This window comes from Drosophila albomicans, unplaced genomic scaffold (assembly GCF_009650485.2).
Source record: "Drosophila albomicans strain 15112-1751.03 unplaced genomic scaffold, ASM965048v2 ctg28_pilon, whole genome shotgun sequence".
Lineage (NCBI taxonomy): Eukaryota > Metazoa > Arthropoda > Insecta > Diptera > Drosophilidae > Drosophila > Drosophila albomicans.
The window spans coordinates 361942-384790 of NW_026263665.1; the positions used below are offsets into that span (position 1 = coordinate 361942).

The following is a 22849-nucleotide window of genomic DNA, read 5'->3' on the forward strand; positions in this document are numbered from 1 at the left end:
CGACTTGTCTCGGCGGAGAGCCGGCAATCGGAGGCGAAAGGGAGCGCGCTGGCGAGAAGAGCCCTCGCAAGCTCACTCCGTCGGACAGGGTGCAGGATGATCTTCTGGAGGACGCCATGGTAAACTGTAATGGGATGAAACCAAAAGGCGAAAAAACAAAAGGAAGAGAAAAAGTACAAAAACAATAGATTAAATGAAGAACATGGCGCGGGATGAATTGCCTAAGCCGGAAGAGAAAACCACAGGATAGTGGATGGCAGTAGAGAAAAGAATAGGTGACTCAGAGCGCGCGTCCCGTAGGAAGGAGGACCAGCTTTGCAACTGGTCGGCGGAAAACACCACGACACGTCTGGATGTTTACCACACGGACCCTTTCATCAGCACCTGGGCAAGCGGGCAACACACGCCCGAGGCGCCATTCTTGTGGTGGTATATTCTCCTCTCTGATGACCACCATGTCACCGATCTGGAGATCGTGGACTCTGGCTCCGCCATGGAGAGTAGCGGACCCCCGATCAGGAAATGACCGGGAGTAAGTGCCGCCAAGTCGCTCACATCCTCTGACATAGGAGACAAAGGCCGCGAATTGAGGCACGCTTCAATTTTGGAAAGGAGGGTGGAAAGTTCCTCGAATGTATGTTTTACGGAGGAAACCGTCTTGTAGAAATGCGTCTTGAAACTCTTGACGCCTGCTTCCCAGAGACCACCCATGTGAGGGGCACCAGGTGGGTTGAAATGCCATGCAAGACCTTGATGGCTGTGAGTGGTGACAATCAGGTTGCGGGTGCTCTCCACAAATTCTTTGGAGAGAATGGAGGAGGCTCCGACGAACGTTTTCCCGTTGTCAGAGTACATGTGAAGAGGGCACCCGCGCCGTGCCACGAATCGGGAGAAAGCTTCCAAGAACTTTTCCGCTGTCAGATCCGTGGTCGCCTCAAGATGGATTGCCTTCGTGCTGAAGCACACGAAGACACATACGTAACCCTTCGTAATCTTGCAGCCCCGTCCGACGTAGCTCTTGACGTCGAAGGGACCGGCGAAGTCTACTACGGAGTTAGTGAAAGGTCGCGAAAAAGTCGACCGGGCGGTTGGGAGATCACCCATCAGCTGCGACTGGAGCTTGCGGCGATGAATCACGCAGGTCTTGCATGCACTAATTACTGTCTTCACCAAGTTCCTCAGCTTGGGAATCCAGAACTTGGTTCGGACCAGCCGCATCACCAATTGGTTGCCTCCATGGAGGGAGACTTGATGCGTGAAGGAAACCAGGAGGCGTGAAAACACGCAGCCGAACGGGAGAATTATTGGATGCCGTTCGTCGTAGGATAAGGAGGTGGATGCTCTTACGCGTCCACAGGAACGCAGGACACCTTGCTTGTCAAGGAACGGATTCAAGCTTAGGATATCGCTTGACCCGATTAGACGATTATGGGACCGGAGGGAAGCACACTCTTTCGCGTATACCCGATTCTGAGCCTGTACAATCAGCCTCTCTTGAGCTTCTGCAAGCTCTTGAGAGCTGAGCGTCTCTGGAAACGAGACCTTGGGTTGGCGGCAACGCTGGGCAAACCTTCGCACATACGCAAACACTCGGAGCGCTCGATCGAACCTGGAGAAACGGTCGAGGAAGTCCTCACATAGGACTTGCGCTGCATGGACCTTCACCGCTCGACACTCCAATTCAGTATCGAGCCCAATGACTGGTGAAGGCCACTGCGCTGGTGAGTGCGTCAGCATTCAGGCCCCTGCCACCAAAGGCGACCGGCCAATAGCTCTTGCGGCGAGACACCGCGGCTTGCCAGATCGGCTGGATTGCGTTCGGAACGAACATGTTGCCAAGTGCCATTCACCGAGTGAATCTTGGCCACTCGGTTCGCCACGAAAGTGGTCCACTTGCATGGCTGCTTGTCCAACCATGCCAGAACTATAGTGGAATCTGTCCACAGGTACGTCTCAGCGTCGGGGGTGGGAAAATGTGGTAGGAGGGCGGCGGATAATTCTGCCAACAGGAGAGCTCCGCACAGCTCAAGACGAGGTAGAGAGACCGTCTTGATAGGTGCAACTCTAGTCTTCGCTACTAGAAGGCTCACAGACACTTGTCCAGCTGTTTCCACACGTGCGTAAAGAGCGGCTCCATACGCGCTTTGAGAGGCGTCGCAAAAACCGTGGAATTGGATTTTTGCGCCGGGAGTGTAGTTGGTCCATCTAGGGATGCGGATGTCCTGCAAGGACGAATAGTTTCGCAGAAAACTGGTCCACTGCTCTGTGAGATCCGCCGGTAAGGAGTCGTCCCAGCCGATTTCTTGCTTCCAGATTTCTTGCATAAAAATCTTGGCCCAAATGACCACGGGAGCAAGCCAACCTGCAGGATCGAACAACTTGGCGATCTGTGACAGCACTTCTCTCTTGCTGAAAGATGGTTTGGACACCATCTCGGCGGTGACGAAAAAGAACTCGTCGGACGTGGCCCGCCAACGAATGCCTAGCGTCTTTGCGACACTAGCTTCGTCGATCTCGAGGAAGTCTGCACAGAGCAAGTGATCCTTAGGGATTCTTCTCAGCACATCTTTCGAGTTCGAGGTCCACTTACGCAAAGGGAACCCAGCACTCTCGAGCGCTGTTCGAAGCTCATCTATAGCAGACACCGCAGCCTGCTTAGTGTGAGCTCCTGCTAGGACATCATCAACGTAATTGGCGATGATGAGTTGATGATGTTGAGTTCAAAGTCGCATAACTTCTCGTCTGGAGTACGGAAGAGCAACCTTTGAAACCGGGTGTGTTTGGGATCCACAAGGATTTGCCGATACATCTTGGTGATGTCAGCGTTGAAGACGAACTTGAAAAACCTCCATTTCAGGATTTGAATGGTCAGGTCGGATTGAAGGATTGGCCCAGTGTGGAGGATGTCGTTCAGACTCTTCCCGTTTGAAGTCGGGCTGGAGGCGTTGAACACAACGCGAAGCTTTGTGGTGGTGCTGTCGGGCTTGAGAACAGCGTGATGCGGCAAATAGTAGTTGCCGGAACTGGATGGGGGGACTTGAGTAATGTGACCCAAATCCAGATACTCTCCAATAACGGAGTCATATTGTTCCTTCATAGAGTCGTTCCTCTTGAAACGGCTCTCGTTTCTCAGGAACTGAGCGAGAGCGGTAGCCCTCGAGTGACCCAGGTCAACGTGACCAGGATCGCGGAATGGGAGCGTGACCATGTAGCGACCCGTTGAGGTTCGCACGGTCGTGGCGTTGAAGTTAGCCTCACAAAAAAGGTCAGATTCTTTTGCTGGGCTAGCCGGCAGGTCCTCCACCTCCCAAAATTTGGAGAGGAGTTCCTCCAATGGCGGAGTTCGCTCGACGGACAGTCGAGCCGAAAAGGACGAAATGGATTTTGAAATGGATCCCGACACAGGGCCAGTCAGGATCCAACCGAAAATGGTCTCTTGACCGAGGAGGGTCCCACAAATGTTAGGGTGAGAGCCGCCGAGCAGAATGGACGGGAGGATGTCAGCGCCTAGTAGCACATCAATCTGCGAACTCTCATGAATTTGGGGTCTGCCAGCTGGATGCTGGGCAGATTTTCGAGGAGTGTTTGTGGGACGGAACATGAGGGCAGATTCCCCGCTAACTGGGGTAGGACGTACGCCGACGCCTCGATCTGCAAATCGGGTCTGACCGGGGAGCCAATTAAGAATTGGCAAAACTTTCGGGGCTGGGCTGCCACAGCTTGCGTCAGCCCAGAACGCGGGCTTGCACGGATGTATACGGCATCCTCAAGCGCTTGAACAACTTCTCTGAGAGGAAGGTGGCTTTTGATCCGGAGTCGATCAGAGCCCGAGCTGTATAACGGACGCCGAGATGGCATACGTGAATGACAGCTGTGCTGAGCAGAACACCTTGTGTGTTAACTGCCACGAAAGATTGGACGTTAGCTGACTGGGTGGAAGTGGACTGTATTGGAGATGGAATGGGGATTGTGACTGTCGGCGCCGGGCTCACTCGATGCAAGAGTGTATGATGACGACCCTTGCAAGTAAAGCAGCTGTGCGCACTTGTGCACTCGGCCAGGATATGGCCTCGTGCGAAACAATTTAGATACAGCTTCTGTTGCTTTATATAATTGACCCTATCATTGATACCCATCTGGAGGAAACGAGGGCACAAACGAATCGGGTGATTCTCCCGGGAACACAACTTGCAGGACTGGGTTTTTGAAGCTACCCGACTCTCAAAGGAGTTTACCTGCTTGGCGACGGGGGCCTCCTTGCGTGAGGCCCGTGGAACCGTCGGAGCGCTCGTGCTGGCTGACACTTCCGCTATCGCTTCTAGGGTGCGATACCGCTCTAGAAGGAAAGCGTTCATGTCAACCCACGTTGGAATGTCGCTCTTATTTGTATGGACTGTTCCCAAAGAGAAAGGGTCAATTTGGGGAGCCTCGAAGAACACAGGAAAACCAGGATGCAATCCCAATTCTCCGTGTTGATCTTTGAGTGCTCTAAGGCCGTCAAGCACCCTTGGATGGTGCTCTGCAAACCTTGAATGGCTGCACCCGACTCTTGCCCAATGGGCGGGCAAATTGAAAAGGATACGCAGCTGACTGTTCACGAGCAACCGTTTGTTCTCGAAACGCTCAGTCAAGCTGGACCATGCCGACTGAAACCCTTCATTGGTCAAAGGAGACTTTGACACAATGGCATGGGCTTGACCGCTGGTCTTGGAGTTGAGATGGAAAAGTTTCTCAACTTCCGACAGTCTAGGATTTCGGATGTAAATAGCCGTGAATAAGTCTCGGAAGGTGGGCCAGCGAGTGTAATCGCCTCCGAAAACTTCGGTGTCGCACGGAGGTAGGCGACACCCTGTGGACACGAACGGCACGGCTTGGGGTTGTACGGGTGTACGGGGAGTGAGTGCCTGGGAGGCATCAGCTATTTGCTCACTTAGCTGAGCGGACCACTGCTCATAGAGAATATAGCAGTAATCATATTTTGCCTGAATGGTAGGCAACTCGTCTAACGTCATTTCATCCGATATGAGGCAGGAGCAAGCCTCGTACTCCTTCTCGACCTTGTCCCACAAGGCACGCACCTGGTCCCTCCGGACCTGGCACGTGTACAGGGACGCGCTGTCAGTAGAAGCATTGTTAAGTCGCGACGCAAAGTGGCTTATACGGTCAGTCGCGGCGATGAACTTATTCAATGCCGAATCTACTACATTGTGTGCCATTTTGAATTGAGAACAAGTAACAATTGGCCGAGGAATTGGGACGGAAGCAACCTTGGTCTTAGGAACAGACGGAGGTTTCGTGACGAGGATCAGAGGCTTGGTACCGGAAGTGGGCGAAACACTAGCTGACCGTGCGGGGACCTCCCTTTTGGTGTGAACTGGCGATGTGCTGGATGCACGAAGAGCCGATTCCCTCTTGGATCTAGGAAAAGGGGGGTTACTCGAAACTCTAGCAGCGCTAGTAGAAGGCACGGACAGTCTAGCTTTAGTCTTATCGGGTTGCCCGTTGACATGCTACGCACGGAAGATAGGAAGCAGCTGGTTAGAAAACCAGAAATCACAGAAAATATACCAAAAAAAAATACCAAATGGAACTTGGTTTTTTATCCGGAAACGGCCCAGAAGGTGGAAACGAAACGGAAGGCACGTAGCAACTAGTAAAAAAAAATACCAAAGAAAATACTAGAAAAAATACCACAGGTAGTGCTGAGGTATTTTGTACCCAAAATGGGTACGGACTGCGGTTACAGGCAACGAACGCAAAGGGGGCGGGGGAAAATTCCCGCGACAATCAAGCAAATGATTGTCGAAAACAAGAATAAAAAAGGCACGGAAAAAATACCACAAAAATACAATACGCTAGAAAAAACACAAATGTGGTTAAAAATGCGCTGGATGGAAAAATAATAATTAAATTGTCACGGAAAAAAAAACAAAATATTTATATATTTAAATATGGAGATGTGGTGGAAGGAAAAGTGTATTTATATGTAGGTGTGTATTTGTGTGCGTGTATGCCTATGTGTGTGGGACACTGGCTGGAGTAAGCCTATACACCGACAAATACACACACTAAATATATCACTTGGAAAAAAAAAATTCAAAAAAGGGTAGGGTATGTCGAGTGCGACTACCGCTGCCCTGCCAATCTGTTACTTCACTCGCAGAAGTACTAATACACGCGGTTAAGCATGCACATCAGTATGTATGTACATATGTATGCTTGCACTGCGCTCCCAACGTCTAAGCAAGCGAAGTGCATGTATGTTTGTATGTAACACAAAAGAGAGCGAGAGCAAGTGCGGACAACAGCGAATGCACAAGAGTGCGTGTGTGTGTGTCGAGAGAGCGCGAGAGCAAGCGCGGCTGCAAGCTGGTGCGCTTGCGGACAAAAGAGAGTGCACCGAAATATGTGTGTATGTATGTATGTCGGCAATTACCGCGACATACAAACGTACAAGAAATAACGGATAAGAATTAAGCAAAACGAAATTCTGGTACACAACTTGGATTTAAGTTAATTAATTCGTATGATTATATATGTATGGAGTATACAATATATAATCTTCGCACTTTAAAAAATGTTTCTCTCTGGATAATTTACACTTGTCACTGCACTTGCACTTGCAAAAAAAAAGGAAAAACACACATGCATACATACGTACGCGATTGGCGGAAAAAACATATGTAATTATTTATTATAAATGTAATTAGGCAAAAAACCATGGAAAAGGTCGTCCGAAGAACAAAGAAGGCAATTGGCAAAAGCTATGGGAAAAACTTTTGCGCAATATGGCGGAATTGGAGGGGCGGACGACCGTGGTAGAAGGAATAGGAAAGAAGCAAAAACTAGTGGCACTTATCTGCGGATGTAAACTGGAACGATGAAAAATAGATAATCGGCTCGAAGGACCAATGTTCGTGGGGGCGCTGAAAAATGTCCAGAATGTCTTGCTTCCCGAAAATAAAAACACTCGCGTTTTTATCACTATATATATTTGGTTGGTTTATTGAAACTTTTCGGGTTATTGTTTCGCACAGGAGTGGGGGGTAATTGTACCGATTTACAAGAGACGTGATTTGATACTAATTGTTTATGCGAGCGCATTGTAGGTGAGTGGCACACTATCCGTTCCGCCGACCGAAAAGCACTCAAAGCTTTTTCGCTCACCAGCAATGCGCTCACGCGTAAGGAAGCACTCAAGATCCAGTGCGCTCAACTTCTCTCTCTCCCACAACTCTCCACCGCAGAGCCGAGCTTTGCAAGGGCTCGGCGCTAGATCTGCAAAATGCCGTCGTCATTTTGCCTCTCCAGTACTGATCTACTTTTGTTGACAAGCGGTCACCCCCCAATAACCCTTTCTGTGCGTTTCATTGTCCAATAACCCGAAAGTTCAAATATATATAATAGTAAATATAAAACGCGAGTGTTTTTATTCAATTTCGGGAAAGGGAAATCTGGAACCTATCTGCCCACCACAACATTTGGTCCTTCGAGCCGGATCTGCTCATCATCGTTTTGCTTCTCCAGCAAGCATATCGCAGATAAGTTTTAAATCATTTCTCCTTTCTTTACTCTTTCCTTCCCTACGGTCGTCCGGCCATTACGTTCTACATTCTTTTTCGTATGGTGACCAAATATAAGATTTGGGAATTCACTCATATTTTCCGGACGACCTGTTTCCATATTTTCCAATTGCTGTCTTAAATATCTTTACTCCAAGATATTTACTATATTGATAATAAAATATTATTATATTTTGTTCCGCCAATCGCGTACGTATGTATGCATGTGTGTTTATTTTTTGTAAGTGCAAGTGCATATTAGTGAAAAGTGTAAATTATTAAGAGAGCTACTAGAGTGCAAATATTATATATTGTATATTCCATACATATATAAACATACATAATAACTAAAATCCAAGCTGTGTGTACAAGCATTTCGTATTGCTTTTAATTCTTGTCCGTTTTATGTTTTGTATGTCGCGATAATCGCCGACATACATACATACACACATACTTTGTGCACTCTCTCTTGTCCGCAAGCGCACCGCCTTTCAGCCGCGCTTGCTCTCGCTCTCTCGTCACATACACACATACTTTTGTGCACTCGCTCTTGTTCGCAAGCGCACCGGCTTGCAGCAGCGCTTGCTCTCTCTCTCCGAATACAAACATACATACATACATACATACGTACATACTGCAAGTACTTCTGCGAGTGAAGTAATAGATTGGCAGGGCAGCGGTAGTCGCACTCGACATACCCTACCCTTTTCATTTTTTCCAAGTGATATATTCTGTGTGTGTACTATAAGAGCAACTCTCAGCTCAATTGTCTGTGTATGGGCTTACTCCAGCCAGTGTTCAAACATACACAGACATACACACACACATACACACACGTTATCAGACACACATAATATAATTTATTTTTTACTTGTTTTTTCAATCCAACAGCAATCCAAACAACATCCATTGTTGTTGCGGGAAATTTCCCCCGCCCCCGTCCTTTTGCGTTCTTCGTCTGTGTCCGCTATTTCCGTACCCATTTTGGTGTAAAATACCACAGCACTGCCTTTGGTATTTTTTCAGTATTTTTCGGTATTTTTATTGTCTACTAGTTGCTACATTTCTTTCCGCCCCGATGGCACAAAACAAAGTAGACACAGCGTTGACGAAATTCATCGCCGCGACTGATCGTATCAGTCACTTTGCGACGAGAGTCAACAATCCTTCGGCTGATAGCCCATCCCTTTATACGTGCCATGTCCGAAGGGACCAGATACGTTCCTTATGGGAAAAGGTCGAGAATGAGTATGAGGCTTGCTCTTGCGTCATGTCTGAGGAGATGACCACAGAAGAGCTCCCTACTGTTCAGGCCAAATACGAGTACTGCTATGCTGTCTACGAGCAGTGTGCAGCTCAGTTAGGTGAGCAAATAGCCAACGCATCCCAGGCGCTCACCCCCCGTACACCCGTACAACCACAAGCCGTGCAATACATGCCCACAGGGTGTCGATTACCTCCGTGCGACACCGAAGTTTTCGGAGGCGATTACACTCGCTGGCCCACTTTCCGAGATTTATTCACGGCTCTCTACATCCAGAACCCGAGACTGTCGGAAGTTGAGAAACTTTTCTATCTCAACTCCAAGACCAGCGGTGAAGCCCATGCCATTGTGTCAAAATCTCCTTTGACAAATGAAGGGTTCCAGTCGGCGTGGTCCAGCTTGACTGAGCGTTTCGAGAACAAACGGTTGCTCGTAAACAGTCAGCTGAGAATTTTGTTCAATTTGCCCGCCATTGGGCAAGAGTCGGGTTCCTCTATTCAGGAGTTGCAGAGCACCATTCAAGGGTGTCTGACAGCCTTAGAGCACTCGAAAATCAACGTAGAGAATTGGGATTGCATCCTGGTTTTCTTGTGTTCTTCGAGGCTCCCCAAGTTGACCCTTTCTCTTTGGGAACAGTCAATCCAAAGCAAGAGCGAGATTCCAACGTGGGTTGACATGAACGCTTTTCTTCTAGAGCGCCATCGCACCCTAGAAGCGATAGCGGAGGTGTCATCCAGCACGAACGCTCCGACGGTTCCAAGAGCCTCACCCAAGAAGGCCCCCGTCTCCAGCAGGTCAACTCTTTTGTGACCATTAAGACCCAGACCTGCAATTTCTGTTCCCGGGAGAACCATCCGATTCGATTGTGCCCTCGCTTTCTCCAGATGGGTGTCAATGAAAGGGTCAACCATATCAAGCAAAAGAAGCTGTGCTTAAATTGTTTCGCACGAGGCCATGTCCAGGCCGAGTGCACAAGTGCGCACAGCTGTTTTACGTGCAAGGGTCGTCATCATACACTCTTGCATCGAGTCAACCCGACGCCGACAGTCTCTAATCCCACTCCTAATATACAGTCCACTCCTTCCCAGTCAGCTAATGTGCAATCTTTCCTGGCAGTTAACAAACAAGGTGTTCTGCTGAGTACAGCTGTTGTACACATTTGCCATCACGGCGTTCGGCACACAGCTCGGGCTCTGATCGATTCTGCTTCAGAAGCCACCTTCATTTCTGAACGATTGTTTAAGCGCTTGAGGATGCCATACACATCCGTTCAAGCCCACGTCTCTGGGCTGACTCAAGTTGTAGCAGCCCAGCCCCGAAAGCATTGCCAATTCCTAATTGGCTCCCCGTTGCGACCAGATCTGCAAATTGAGGCGTCGGCTTTCGTCCTTCCTCAATTAGCAGGAAAACTGCCCTCATGCGCTGTCCCACAAACCATCCTCGACAATCTGCCAAGCATCCCGCTGGCCGACCCCAAGTTCTATGAGAGTTCGCAGATAGACGTGCTTTTAGGCGCGGATATCCTCCCATCCGTTCTTCTCGGCGGCTCTCGTCCGAACGTTTGTGGAACCCTCATTGGTCAAGAGACCATTTTCGGTTGGATCCTGACCGGCCCAGTGTCGGGATCCACTTCTAAATTCATCTCGTCCTTTTCGACTCGACTATCCGTCGATCGAACTCCTACGATCGGTCCTGTGACAGGACCCCCCTCCAAATCTATTTCAGTTTTTTCGGCTCGACTGTCCGTCGAACGAATCCTTAAGAATGGTCCTGTGATAGGACCCTCCTCTACATCCATTTCGGCTTCGAATGGTCCTGTGACGGGACCCCACTCTGATCCTTCTTCGGTACGACTGTCCGTCGAACGATCCTCTAAACGCAAGCCTTTGTTAGGCCCCAATTCGAAAACTTTTTCGACACCTTCGGCTCGACTTTCCGTCGCACGAAACTTCGCCATTGGTCCTGTGACAGGACCCCACTCGAAACCTCTTTCAGCTCAACAATCCCGGACGGAGACGAATTCTTCGTCTGCACCGATGGCCCCGGTCACTCCGCGCGGGGTTTCCGTGCCACCCGGCACAACCTCGTGCCAGCCCAGGAGCCGACGCGACCACCCGGCACCCTCCAGAGGAAAACCACCAAGGACGTCCCATGTCAACGTTTTCCAGGCCGGCATCCACAGGCCCACTCACCCACGCACCAGGCCCGTGCCTAGCCCCGCCATACCACTGACGGCACTTTCCAGTGCAAGGGAGTGAGTATACTCCCCACCGCGGCGGTCAGGCTAGACACGGAGACGGCGGCTTTCGAAGCGCGAGTGATTTTAGATCCGTGTTGTCCAGTAAGCCGCATCAGCGAATCGTTGCCAGGGGCCTTGGGCCTCTCCATCACTCGCATGGGCGCTGAAGGAGTCTGCACGGCGTCGTTGCACTCCAAGACACACCCACTTTATCTATCCTGATATTGTCCTGCCGGGTATCCTCCCAAATCTGATATTCTTTGCAATCCCAATATTGCAAGGGGGGGAGAATGTTTATGCGAGCGCATTGTAGGTGAGTGGCACACTATCCGTTCCGCCGACCGAAAAGCACTCAAAGCTTTTTCGCTCACCAGCAATGCGCTCACGCGTAAGGAAGCACTCAAGATCCAGTGCGCTCAACTTCTCTCTCTCCCACAACTCTCCATCATTATCATCAAATTTGCTCTACTAGGAATTTTTTTATTTAGGTATGTGGCAGTGAACACTGCTTCACCCCAAAAGCTTTTTTGTAATTGTGCACCTTTAACCATGGCACTGGCTTTCTCGGTATTGGTTCGTATCATTCGTTCAGATACACCATTTAATTGGAGTGTGTGTGGCACGGTCAGGTGATAGGTGATCCCTTTCTTGACACAATAATTACGCATTTCATTTGACAAGTATTCTCTACCGTTATTGATATACAAATTGACAACCTTGAGATTAAAAAGTGCCTCACTTTTTGCTACAAAATCTTGAAACATATTGAATACATCTGACTTGTGTTGTATTAGGTAAGTGACACAGTAATGTGTGAATTCATCTACAAAGATAACAAAATAATTATTTCCCATCTAAAAAAACAGGTGTAATAGGTCCGCACACATCAGAATGTATATAAATATAAATAATGGTCTTGTAATATGGCTTTTATCCTTAAAATGATTCAATGGGAGCCTAGCTTGCTTTCCACTTAGACAAGGTTCACATATTTCATCAGACAACTTTAAACTATTAATTAGGCTTGTGTCATTAAATAAGTTATTTCTCTTTATTTCTAGTAATTTAGCATTGGTAATTAGCCCAAACCTTTTATGGCATAGTCTATAGTTATTTGTTTTACATGCAATGTATGCTTGACATTTTATTATTGGTACATTGTTCAACATACCTGAATCCTTTATGATTGTCAATCCATTTTTTGATATGGTGACACCATCAAGGTCAAATTGTGTTGTCAAACCTGCCTCTTGCAGACGTTTCACGGATATAAGGTTACCTGAAGCCTCCTTACAATACAACACATCCTTCAGTGTTATTTCACAATTATTATGCAATCGCACAACACCAAGCTTGGTAACGTAAATGAATTGACCTTGTTTGGTCACAGCGATCTTCAGTGGCGGCTCCAGTTCCACATAATCAGCATACAGCGAGACATTATTTATTAGGTGATCAATCGCGTCCGAATCAAGGATAAAAATATATTTATCCGTCTCATGGTTGGTTACCATGAATGCTATACCGTGTGATGAGATGGTTTGAGCTTTTCTACTTTCGTTTGGACTTTCGTTAACTTTATTTGCATTATTTTTATTCAACTTTGATATTCTATTAAAATGATAGCAATCTCTTTTAATATGTCCCACCTTACCACAGTGACATTTAATATTGCCAATTTGCTTATGTTTAAATTTATTTATTGATTGTGTTACTTTGCTTTTAGATGAATGGTTTTGATTATTATGATAATTATTTTGAACTAACACTTTAATTACCCTTTTTCTGGTGTCCTTTTGATCATTTCTAATTTTTATCTCATGGTCTAACAATCTATTTTTAACAAAGCCTAATGTCAAATTTTCCTCTGAAAGAGTTTCGATTGCTGCAATAACGCCATTATATGACGAACGCAATGTGAGCAGTAGGTGTGAAACTTTGTCCATTTCATCAACTTTAGCGCCTGCAGCTGACAACTCACTGATGAGTTCATCAAAAATAATGAAAAAATTGTAGTAGGACGAGTGCCTACACACACACATTAAATTGACGCTCTCCCGAATGTTTAAGGGAAAGCAGTCGTTTGCGCGCTGATAGTTGCGACGTCAAAATTTTCCGTTCGTATACGGCGTCTAAGTTCTTGAAAACTTCACGTGCTGTGGCGTCACTAGACACGAAACCTAAAAATGAGTTGCTCAAGTGTGCAATGAGAATATTCTTAGCGCATTGATTAGCCTTGATCCAATCAACATCCTCTTTATTCGGTTTTTCATCATCAATAACTTTAAGCACTTCTAACTCTGTAAGCAACGAACGAACTCGAAATTTCCAAATCGAATATTACTCACCGGTAAACGGATTGATATTATATTTCGACTTTTGCATTTATACAATCAGACAAGGCACATTGGGATGAAATGCCTTTATTTTGGCCATAACTATAATTGTAAAGCTAGAAGGTTGAAACTTGGAGAATTGGTTGCTTATATTATTTGTGAATTTCGAATTTTTTTATTTTATTTTTTTTTTTAATTATTTTTTTTTATTCTGTTTTTAATCACCTTCAAATCGTTTTCCGGAATCATTTGGAATTACGTCGACGCAAACCCAGTCAAAAGTATCGTTGACATTGCGATTTTTATCCAGCCAAACTTCTAGTAAGTCACCTCGACGAATAGCAACCTTGCTTGCATCTATTGAAATATTTAACCCCCCGCAAATTATTTAAATGCTATCTGAATATACACATAATAACTCATACTTACGTATTTCATAAAAAACATGACAACACATAAGCACATATAATTAAACACTTATACAAATATTTTCTACATACCATGCGAAACATTTTACAATTTAAGGTATTTTAATTGGTCAAACTGTTTAAAAAATACGAGAACGGCAAAATTAAGAAACTTGACTAGCTTGCACGCACCACGTGGCAAGAACAGCTGACTTTCAACGGCTGGTGGAAAACGAGGACTGCACAATAAAATACCAATTAAATATTTTTGATGTCTACGACCTTTTCGTAGCTTGAAATAATAGTAACATTATTGATAAATTAACACGAACTTTTTAGGTTTTGGCCAAAATAAAGGCATTTCATCCCAATGTACAAGGATTGCAATAGTGCAGATGTGTAAAATGAATTTCACAACAAAGCGCAATAAAAAAACGACACGCCAAATAAAATTTCACAAGAATTTGCAATGATGCATGTTTCTACGACGCAGGAAAAAAGAATTTCACAATAATTTGCAATGATTTTTTTTGTTTTATATATTATCATTAGGAATTAACTGGGCCCATAACATATTGAAATATACTCCCAATTATTATAGAAACACACGAGTTTTTTATTCTCTTGATTATTTAGTTATTATTTATTCAGTTGTTTTTCTCAACACCAAACCACATGCACACTCTTCTGAGATTATAAACGAAATGAGAGAGCAAGCACATCAGTGTGACCAACGTTCCCAACAATCAATATACTTCTATATTATAATTAATATTAATATTTATTAATATTTGGACGTTGACGTATTAACGGCAGTACCATCAAGTGGCCCAGCGATACCAAGCACAGCTAATTAAGTTAACTTAAAATATGTTAGGATATTTGAATAAGAAGATGAAAAACAATTAAATACTCGACAAATAAGCTAATAATAAGGTTTTGAGCAGAGGAATAGATTTACTAGAGCAAACTACGTTATTAAGATTATTATAATTCACACATAGAATACGGAAGGGATTATGGCAAGCAAAGTTAGTAGTTCTACGCGAAATGGGAAGACGAAGAAAATTCCTAGTGATCCTGATCGGAACTGCAAAACTAATTTGACTTAACAGCTCCAAGGAGTCTATTTCACCATTAATTAGTCTCTGTATGAAAACAGCACCTTGCATAGTTCTACGATCAGAAAGAGAAGGAAGGTTTAGTAATAAAAATCTACTGCGATAAGGTGGTAATATAAGGATTCCAATTTAAACTACAAAGAGCAAATAAAAAGAATTGTTTCTGCACCGACTCAATTCTATCTTGATAAACCCTATTCCAGACAAGAGATCCGTACTGACGAACCAGTGAGACGTACAAAGTTTTGGTAATGAAGGGATCGTTGAATTACTTCGACCAGCGTTTTATAAATTCCAGAACACCGGGCCATGGGTGTTTACAGCAGACAGATAAAAATTGTCGAAGTTATTAAAGAAATACTTTTGTATGGGCAAAAACGCCTACTTACTAGGGGTCTGAGTTGCTTTGGCCGACAATCTGGTACATTGCGCCGTCTATGGTATATTTTGAATGCGGTACTATACCGATAAACCAAATATACCATTCGGTATAATTTTAGTATTTTTGCAGTATAATCAGTATATTTTGAGAAAAATACCGCAAAATATATTTCTTTTATTCGAAATGGGTAGCGGGTATCTCACAGTCGAGTACACTCGACTGTAGCTTTCTTACTTGTTTCAAATGCTTTCGGAATCGCAGACAATTTACATATACCGCGATAATTTTGAACTTTAGATTTGTTCCCTTTTTTTAGGATAGGTATAATGTATGACTTTTTCCAGATTTTTGAAAAAGATCATGAGTTTACGGACAATTCAAACAATTTAAATAGCAGTTTAAAGATACTACTAGCACAATACCTTAGCACATAACTAGGTACTCCATCCGGACCTTCCGAAAAAACAGGTTTTGTAGCCAATAGTTTCGTTAAAATAGAGCTTTCAGTAATTAAAGGACCAAAAATACAATTAGATGAATTTAACTGATAAGGATAAGAAGAGAAATTTTGAAAACTTGGATCAGATTATGTCGTTTGGAAAAAGTCCGCAAATAAATTGGCAATACCAGGACCATTAGATACTGTCATATTCTCCAAAGACATAAATGATGGCGATGACGCGGATCACGCTGAAATCTTATTCTGCACCTATTCAAATAATTATTATAACACTCATTGTTATGAGTGCGAAAAGCAGCTTGAGCAACAGAATAGCGGAGAAAATGAAGAGAAGAGCCAGTTTCCTTGAATTTTTTGTAAAGTCTCGACTTACTTTTTTTTCGACAGCATTTGTTATGTTTGCACGCAGATCAAGTTTGTTTCAAATTTTTGCCAGGCCCACTTCCGCCCCCGCAAATCAAAAAAATCGTACAAGCGTAATTTTAAAATTATTTAAAATTATTTGGCCTTACCTTAAATTATTACGAAAATTAAATCGAACAAGCGTAATTTTAAAATTATTTAAAATTATTTGGCCTTACCTTAAATTATTACGAAAATTACTTATTTCCGTGGAGAGGAGCACTCTAAAAAGTCGAAGATAATTTGCACTTTACAGCACTGAAGTTGGGTATTCAGTTATTTTATATGAATAGAAACTAATGTTATTCCTTAGTTCATCTCCAGCAGATGACGTAACATTAACTTTGACCATCTCTAATTGTCATCTCCTTTAATTGTCGAACGTCAACGTGACAAGTTTTCTTTGCTTCCATTGTTCTGTCTTTTTTCAACTTTTTTCAACAAGGATAATGTGGATTGTAAGCTGGACGACTCTTCATTGCCGAGCAATGAAGAACATGGCATCGCAGAAGCCGTGAATATCCGTGAATTGACGGCCCGAATGTACTCTGTGCAGGAGCGAACAATGAATATGGAGTCTTTCCATAGGCTATGAGGAAACCCTAAAAGATTAAGTTTATACAGTAAGAGGTAATGATTTACTGAGTCTAAAGCTTTTCTAAAATCGGTGTAAATGACATCTGTTGGCATTTTATTCTCAAATCCTATAATTACATTAGAAGATAACTCCAATAAGTTAGTAGAAGTGGACCTAGATTTCACGAACCCATGTTGGTATGGTGAAATTATACCAGCAATATTAATATCACCAAGGGCTATAAAGTGATCACCATCAGAAAGCATGTTAGAAATGTTATTAATTATAGAAATATGAGCTAAATACAAAGCATCATCTGAAGCAGGGGGGATATACGAACAAGAAATAAAAATGTTAAAACTACCAAAGGATTTTACAGCCACTAGCTCAATATCAGAAGTGTGATCAATCAATTCTGAAGCAAATTGAGCATCTACTGCAATTAAAAACCAACCACCTCGGCGAACCTTGCTTTCATGTCTGTATAAGGAAAATATACTAGAAGATTTCCGTATCAAGAATGTCATTCTTTAATAATGTTTCAGTAAAGGCAATGACATTGAAAGGGAAAGATTATTATTATTATTATGAGGCCATTACAACCCTTTTATCGGGTCTCAGCCTGAAGCGCGATGTGCCTCCACGCGGCTCTGTCCTGAGCGCGCCTTCGCCAGTTGGTAACACCAAGTGTGGACAGGGTTTCCATCACCTGAACGCGTTCGGGGTCGTCCTCTCCTTCGTGTCCCAACAATCATCGCATCAAACACCTTACGAGCCGGAGCATCTTCATCCATACGGGCAACGTGGCCCATCCAGCGAAGTCTTTGAGATTTCACTCGACTGGCCACGTCAACATCGCCGTATAGCTCATACAGCTCGTGGTTGTATTGGATGCGATAAACATCGTCCACGCAGATTGGACCAAAGATTTTGCGAAGAATTTTCCTCTCGAACACTCCAAGAGCAGCTGCATCTGACTGCGTCACAGTCCAGCACTCCGCACCATATAAGAGTACTGGAAGAATGAGCGTCTTGTAGAGTGTGGTTTTTGTGCGTCGAGAGAGAGCTCTACTATTAAACTGCCTACTGAGCCCAAAGTAACACCTGTTGGCAAGTGTTATTCTCCGCTTAATCTCCAGACTGACATCTTTTGTGCTTGTTATAGCAGTGCCTAGGTAAATAAACTCCTTGACGGACCCAAAGCTATAGTTTTCTGCAGTCAGCTGAGAATCAAGACGCCGCGATTCTCTGCTAGAGCACACCATAAACTTTGTTTTTCTCCATATTAACTGCTAGTCCTACTTTTGCTGATTCCTTTTCAATAGCCCGAAGGCTCCTGTGACATCACGCTTGGTGCGGCCAATGATATCAATATCATCAGCGTAACCAAGGAGCTGGACACATCTGTTGGTTAATATCGTGCCCGTCCGATGTACACCGGCCTTTCTTATAATACTCTCCATTAAAATATTGAAGAGTATACAAGACAGCGAGTCACCTTGTCTGAGGCCACACTTGGTAGTAAAGGTTTCGAATTGGCCACATCCTACCTTGACAGAGCTGATGGTGTTGCTCAATGTCATTCTGCAAAGTCTAGTCAGCTTTGCTGGTATACCAAGCTCAGACATGGCGGCATATAGGCGATCTCGCCGGGGGCTATCAAATGCAGCTTTGTAGTCGACGAAGAGATGGTACGTGTCGATCTGGTTTTCGTAGGACTTCTCTAGGATTTGGCGCAAGGTGAAAATCTGGTCAACAGTGGACTTGCCAGGCCTGAACCCACACTGATAAGGTCCAATCAGTGCTTCAGCATGGGGTTTCAGTCTTTCACACAATACGCTCGTTAGGACCTTGTACGCAACTGGAAGAAGACTAATTCCGCGGTAGTTGGTGCGCACCGTGGCATCACCCTTCTTCAGGATGGGACAGATCATGCTGAGATTCCAATCTTCGGGCATGCTCTCCGTGAGCCATATCTTACTGATTAGTTTATGCATGCTCCCTACCAACATATCACCAGCTGCCTTAAACAGTTCTGCCGGCAGGCCGTCAGCACCTGCAGACTTGTTGATCTTAAGCCGTTGGATTGCATCCTTGACTTCGATATGACTTGGGATTGGCACTTCAATATCAGTGCCATAGATTGGGGTTCGTGGATCATAATCTTCAGAGTCTGTGCTTGAGCCAGATAACAGACTCGAAAAGTGATCCCTCCATAACCTCAGCACGACCTCAGCTTCTGTGACAAGGTTTCCATCATCGTCCCTGCACGCCACTGCACCAGACTTAAATCCTTGGGTCAGACGCTTGACCCTCTGGTAGAAGTTACGTGCTTCATTTCTGCATCTGCTGCTCTCTATGCTCTCACACTCTCGCCTTTCCTGCTCTTTCTTCTTGCGTCTGAAAAGGCGTTTTTCGTATCTTCTTCTCAACCTGTAGACGTCCACAATAGCTCGTGTCGCCCCAGCCTGCAGTGTTCTTCTGTAGGCGGCGTCCTTTGCAGCTGTTGCGTCACGACACTCCTGATCGTACCATGGATTCCTTGTTAGAGGACGCTGGAATCCAAGCACCTCTTCTGCCGAAGCTCGCAGGGAGTGGGATATGAGCGCCCACATATCGCTTATGTCTTGAGGTATTGAAGGTGCTCGGCTTAATAGCCCCGAGACGTGAGTGGAGAATGCATTCTTCGCCTGTTGTGATTGCAGCTTTTCGATGTCCAGCCTTCTTAACGCACTTCGACGTGCAATCTTCGCCACACATAGCCGTGTGCGAATCTTAGCTGCAACAAGATAATGGTCGGAGTCGATGTTGGGACCCCGACAGGATCGTACGTCGAGTATGTTAGATGCGTGCCTTGCATCGATCACAACATGATCGATCTGATTTCTGGTCAGTCGATCGGGAGAGAGCCAAGATGCCTTATGGATGTCCAAATGACGGAATCCGGTACTACGAACTACCATATTATGCGCAGCTGCAAAGCCTATTAATCTGAGACCATTGCTCGAGGTGGTCTCATGTAGACTAAATCGCCCGACGGTGGCACCAAAGATGTCTTCTCGTCCTACCTTGGCATTAAAATCCCCGAGGAGAATTTTAATGTCATGGGAAGGACAGCGGCCATAAGCTCGGTCGAGCTCCGCATAGAAAGCGTCCTTGGTGGCATCGTCCTTTTCCTCCGTTGGGGCATGTGCGCATATCAGGCTGATGTTAAAGAATTTGGCAGTAATTCGGATCGTTGCAATTATCTCGTTTATTGGCCGAAAGTGAGAGACTCGGCGCCGCAGCCTGGCACCTACAACGAAACCACAACCAAATTCATGCCGTTCTGGATGGCAGCTGTAGTAAATGTCACAGTTCTTCCTCTTTATGCAGCCTTGTCCTATCCATCGCATCTCCTGGATAGCAGTGATGTCAGCCCTACATTTGTTGAGGGTATCTGCTAGTTGTTAAGCAGCACCAGGTCTGTACAAAGTTCGTACGTTCCAGGTGCATACTCTCAAATCATTGTCCTTTTTACGTTTGCTATGGTCGTCAACGTTAGATCGGTTCCTTTCCGAGGCTTCTCTTGCTTCCTTCACTGAAATTGTGTTTTGCATGGGTGGATTTCAAGTCCTACGCCAAAACCTAGTTTGTAGAGTTAGGACTCTCGTCGCGCGTTTTAGTTTGCCACTCAACGGCTGTCGAGCGACAATCCAGGGAGAACCACGTGGAGGTAGTGCGTCGGCTTGAAGAAAGCAGTGACAGGAATCATGCTGGCATTCACCAAGTTGAATGCAATCAGACACTTTGACCTGTATGCTTCCCCCCATTCTCTGAAAGGGAAAGATATACTATTTAAATACAGGTCAGTAAGTTTACTGCAAATGCCTCTTACATTCTGATAGCCAAGAAGTAAAGGGGATGTAAGTTTTTTCAACTGGCAGGCATTGAAGAAGGCTTTGAAGTAGAATTCTTGCAACTATTAGGAAGAGAAATCGGAGACCGGTTTTTCTTTTTAGCAACAAATTTTGACTAATAGGTGTTCCGGCCAAAACTCTTTACTGCACATCATGCTAAATTGTTCAGCGGGAACACTTATTTTAAAAGATGAAATCTCCCGTTCGTACGAGAAATTAAATTTGTCCACCTTAATACTGGCTTGAGATTTGGACTTAATATAAACCCGAACATCATCAGATGTCGTTTCAGGGGCAAGCCTTGAGACAAAAATCTGCTTAAGCCGTGGCACCGCAACTAACGTGTTGCTGACAGTTAATGCAGGAGCTGGTGGCGATTCTTCAATCGATACAGCGCTGCTGATATCGACTGAGGATTGTGGTTGTTGGCGCATTTGATGAATATTAGTTTAAGAACATGAAGTATCAAATGAAGTTATTAGAATTAGGGCGAAGCGAGAGCGCAATAAAGCTTTCGTTTTGCTCTCTGAGCGAATTCGCCTCGCATCGCCACTCTAGTTAAGTTAGGCTTAATGTAACTTAACATAGAAACATAAATGCAGTTGAAATCAAGAACTCATCAGCGTGTCATCACTCTCTCCGTTTTCGTTTCGTACTGTCGCAACAACAATTAGGTCCATTACTTTGTTCGCGAATAAAGCGGAAATTAATAATTGCAAAACTCTTGTGATTTTTTATGGCGCCGCCGGTGTAATAGGCCGCTTGTCGTAGCTGAATTTAACTAAGCCTAAAAGTATGCAATATTTTTTCTTCTTCTTCATATATTATATATTTCTATCTATTATTTATTATATTATTTATTTACTTGTGTATTGTCATATTTAATTTGTATTATTTAATTTGCTTAGTTGTATAAAATTATTTGTAGTCTGAGAAAATGATACTAAATGTCTTGTCATGTTATGTTCTGAGAAGCGGAGCTTTATTTAGCAATGAGTCTGCAAGCTCCAAAAATAGCGCCATCTATTGGTGGACCACGATACTTACAAGCGTGAATAACTAGATCAGCTGATCGTGTTAAGTCCACACCAAAATAGACAACGATTACCTTTTTGAGTAGGATTATTTATCAAAATTTCGAAAAAAGTTTTTTGTTGTTGGTTTTGTTGGCAAGAAAATGGTGGGCAGATTATGTGCCGAACCTGAGGAAAAAAAAATGTAAAAGTGCATGTGACTAAAACCAAAAATATATCTCAGTGAAGTGGTTGGCGAAGTCCGTTGCATATATCGTATTTGTGAGTATACAATGGTACTGCAATGTATAATTGATATACTAATACGTTAATTGTGTTTTTTCACATAAAGTGCACCTATGCCATCCACTTAACCTACGCAATAGATGGTTGTCCACTTCCACGTCCTCCCATATCAAGTGCCGTTTTCCAGATTAGGGTAAATATTTGTTATACGTAAATTTAGTTTTTTTGTTGTTCTAAGTTTAGTTTTGACTATTTATTTTTAGATTCGGCACCCAGTCATAATTTATACAAAACTCAGTGGGTAAATTGAAATGACCCAGTGTGTAAATTGTAACAACCCAGATTAAAACGCAGTATTAATCTAAATAAAATGCCGTATTGTATAATAACCCAGTGGTCGAATTTGAAATTCATTTCAATTGGAACTACACCACACATAAATGAGAGATTAACGGCCATCCACCCAAAGCTCCCCGTCGCAGCTGTGCTGGCCAGAGCAGCTGTCCGGACAACACAAACAGATGAGCTGTTGTTAGCTGCAGACGCTCATTGAGCATCAGGAGAATTGCAGGCTGTGATTCTATTGCCGAAAACACCTGCGTCTGCCAGCCGTGCGTTCTTCATTTACTGGTTGCTACGCACTTGTGGTGGCATCGAGGCCGAGTATACATATGCGACACCCAAGAGGAAGGCGAACAGCTGGATAGCAGCTTATGTTTTTTTTTTGTTTGTTGATTATTGTTAGTTTACGTTGTTTTGTCACAATATGCATTTATAAGTGAGAGTCAATCAGTGTTGTAAGTATAGTATGATGTGGCGAGAAAGTTGAAACAACAACTTTTCTTGGGCACTCATAATACAAGTACCCCGGTATTGTTGTATAAAATAACAACTGCAATCATTTAAGAATGCATATAAGGCACCATATATAGGCAAAATAT

At 44.4% G+C, this 22849-nt stretch overlaps 1 protein-coding gene and 1 long non-coding RNA gene across 2 annotated transcripts; one reads left to right on the forward strand and one right to left on the reverse strand.

Annotated features, from left to right (window-relative positions):
• Window positions 1-357: 357 nt before the first annotated feature.
• Window positions 358-2632, reverse strand: LOC127566332 (uncharacterized). Its single transcript, XM_052008356.1, has 3 exons — window positions 2602-2632; window positions 1753-2524; window positions 358-1609 (listed from the first exon to the last, which is right to left on the reverse strand). The coding sequence occupies exons 1-3, from the start codon at window positions 2630-2632 to the stop codon at window positions 358-360; spliced, it is 2055 nt and encodes a 684-aa protein (XP_051864316.1).
• A 19161-nt stretch (window positions 2633-21793) lies between these two features.
• LOC127566336 (uncharacterized) lies at window positions 21794-22269 on the forward strand. The gene is made up of 3 exons (XR_007955634.1): window positions 21794-21944; window positions 22015-22101; window positions 22172-22269. It is a non-coding gene; the product is annotated as an uncharacterized LOC127566336 (long non-coding RNA).
• Window positions 22270-22849: the final 580 nt, after the last annotated feature.

Excerpts from the sequence above, each read along its gene's own strand:
- LOC127566332 (XM_052008356.1), bottom strand. The coding sequence starts at position 2,632 with ATGAGCTTCGAACAGCGCTCGAGAGTGCTGG. Across the intron at positions 2,525-2,601 it reads ACAGCGCTCGAGAGTGCTGG|ACTTCCTCGAGATCGACGAA; the intron begins GTTCCCTTTGCG and ends TGCTCTGTGCAG. Across the intron at positions 1,610-1,752 it reads CTATTGGCCGGTCGCCTTTG|GTTCGATCGAGCGCTCCGAG; the intron begins GTGGCAGGGGCC and ends CCGTTTCTCCAG.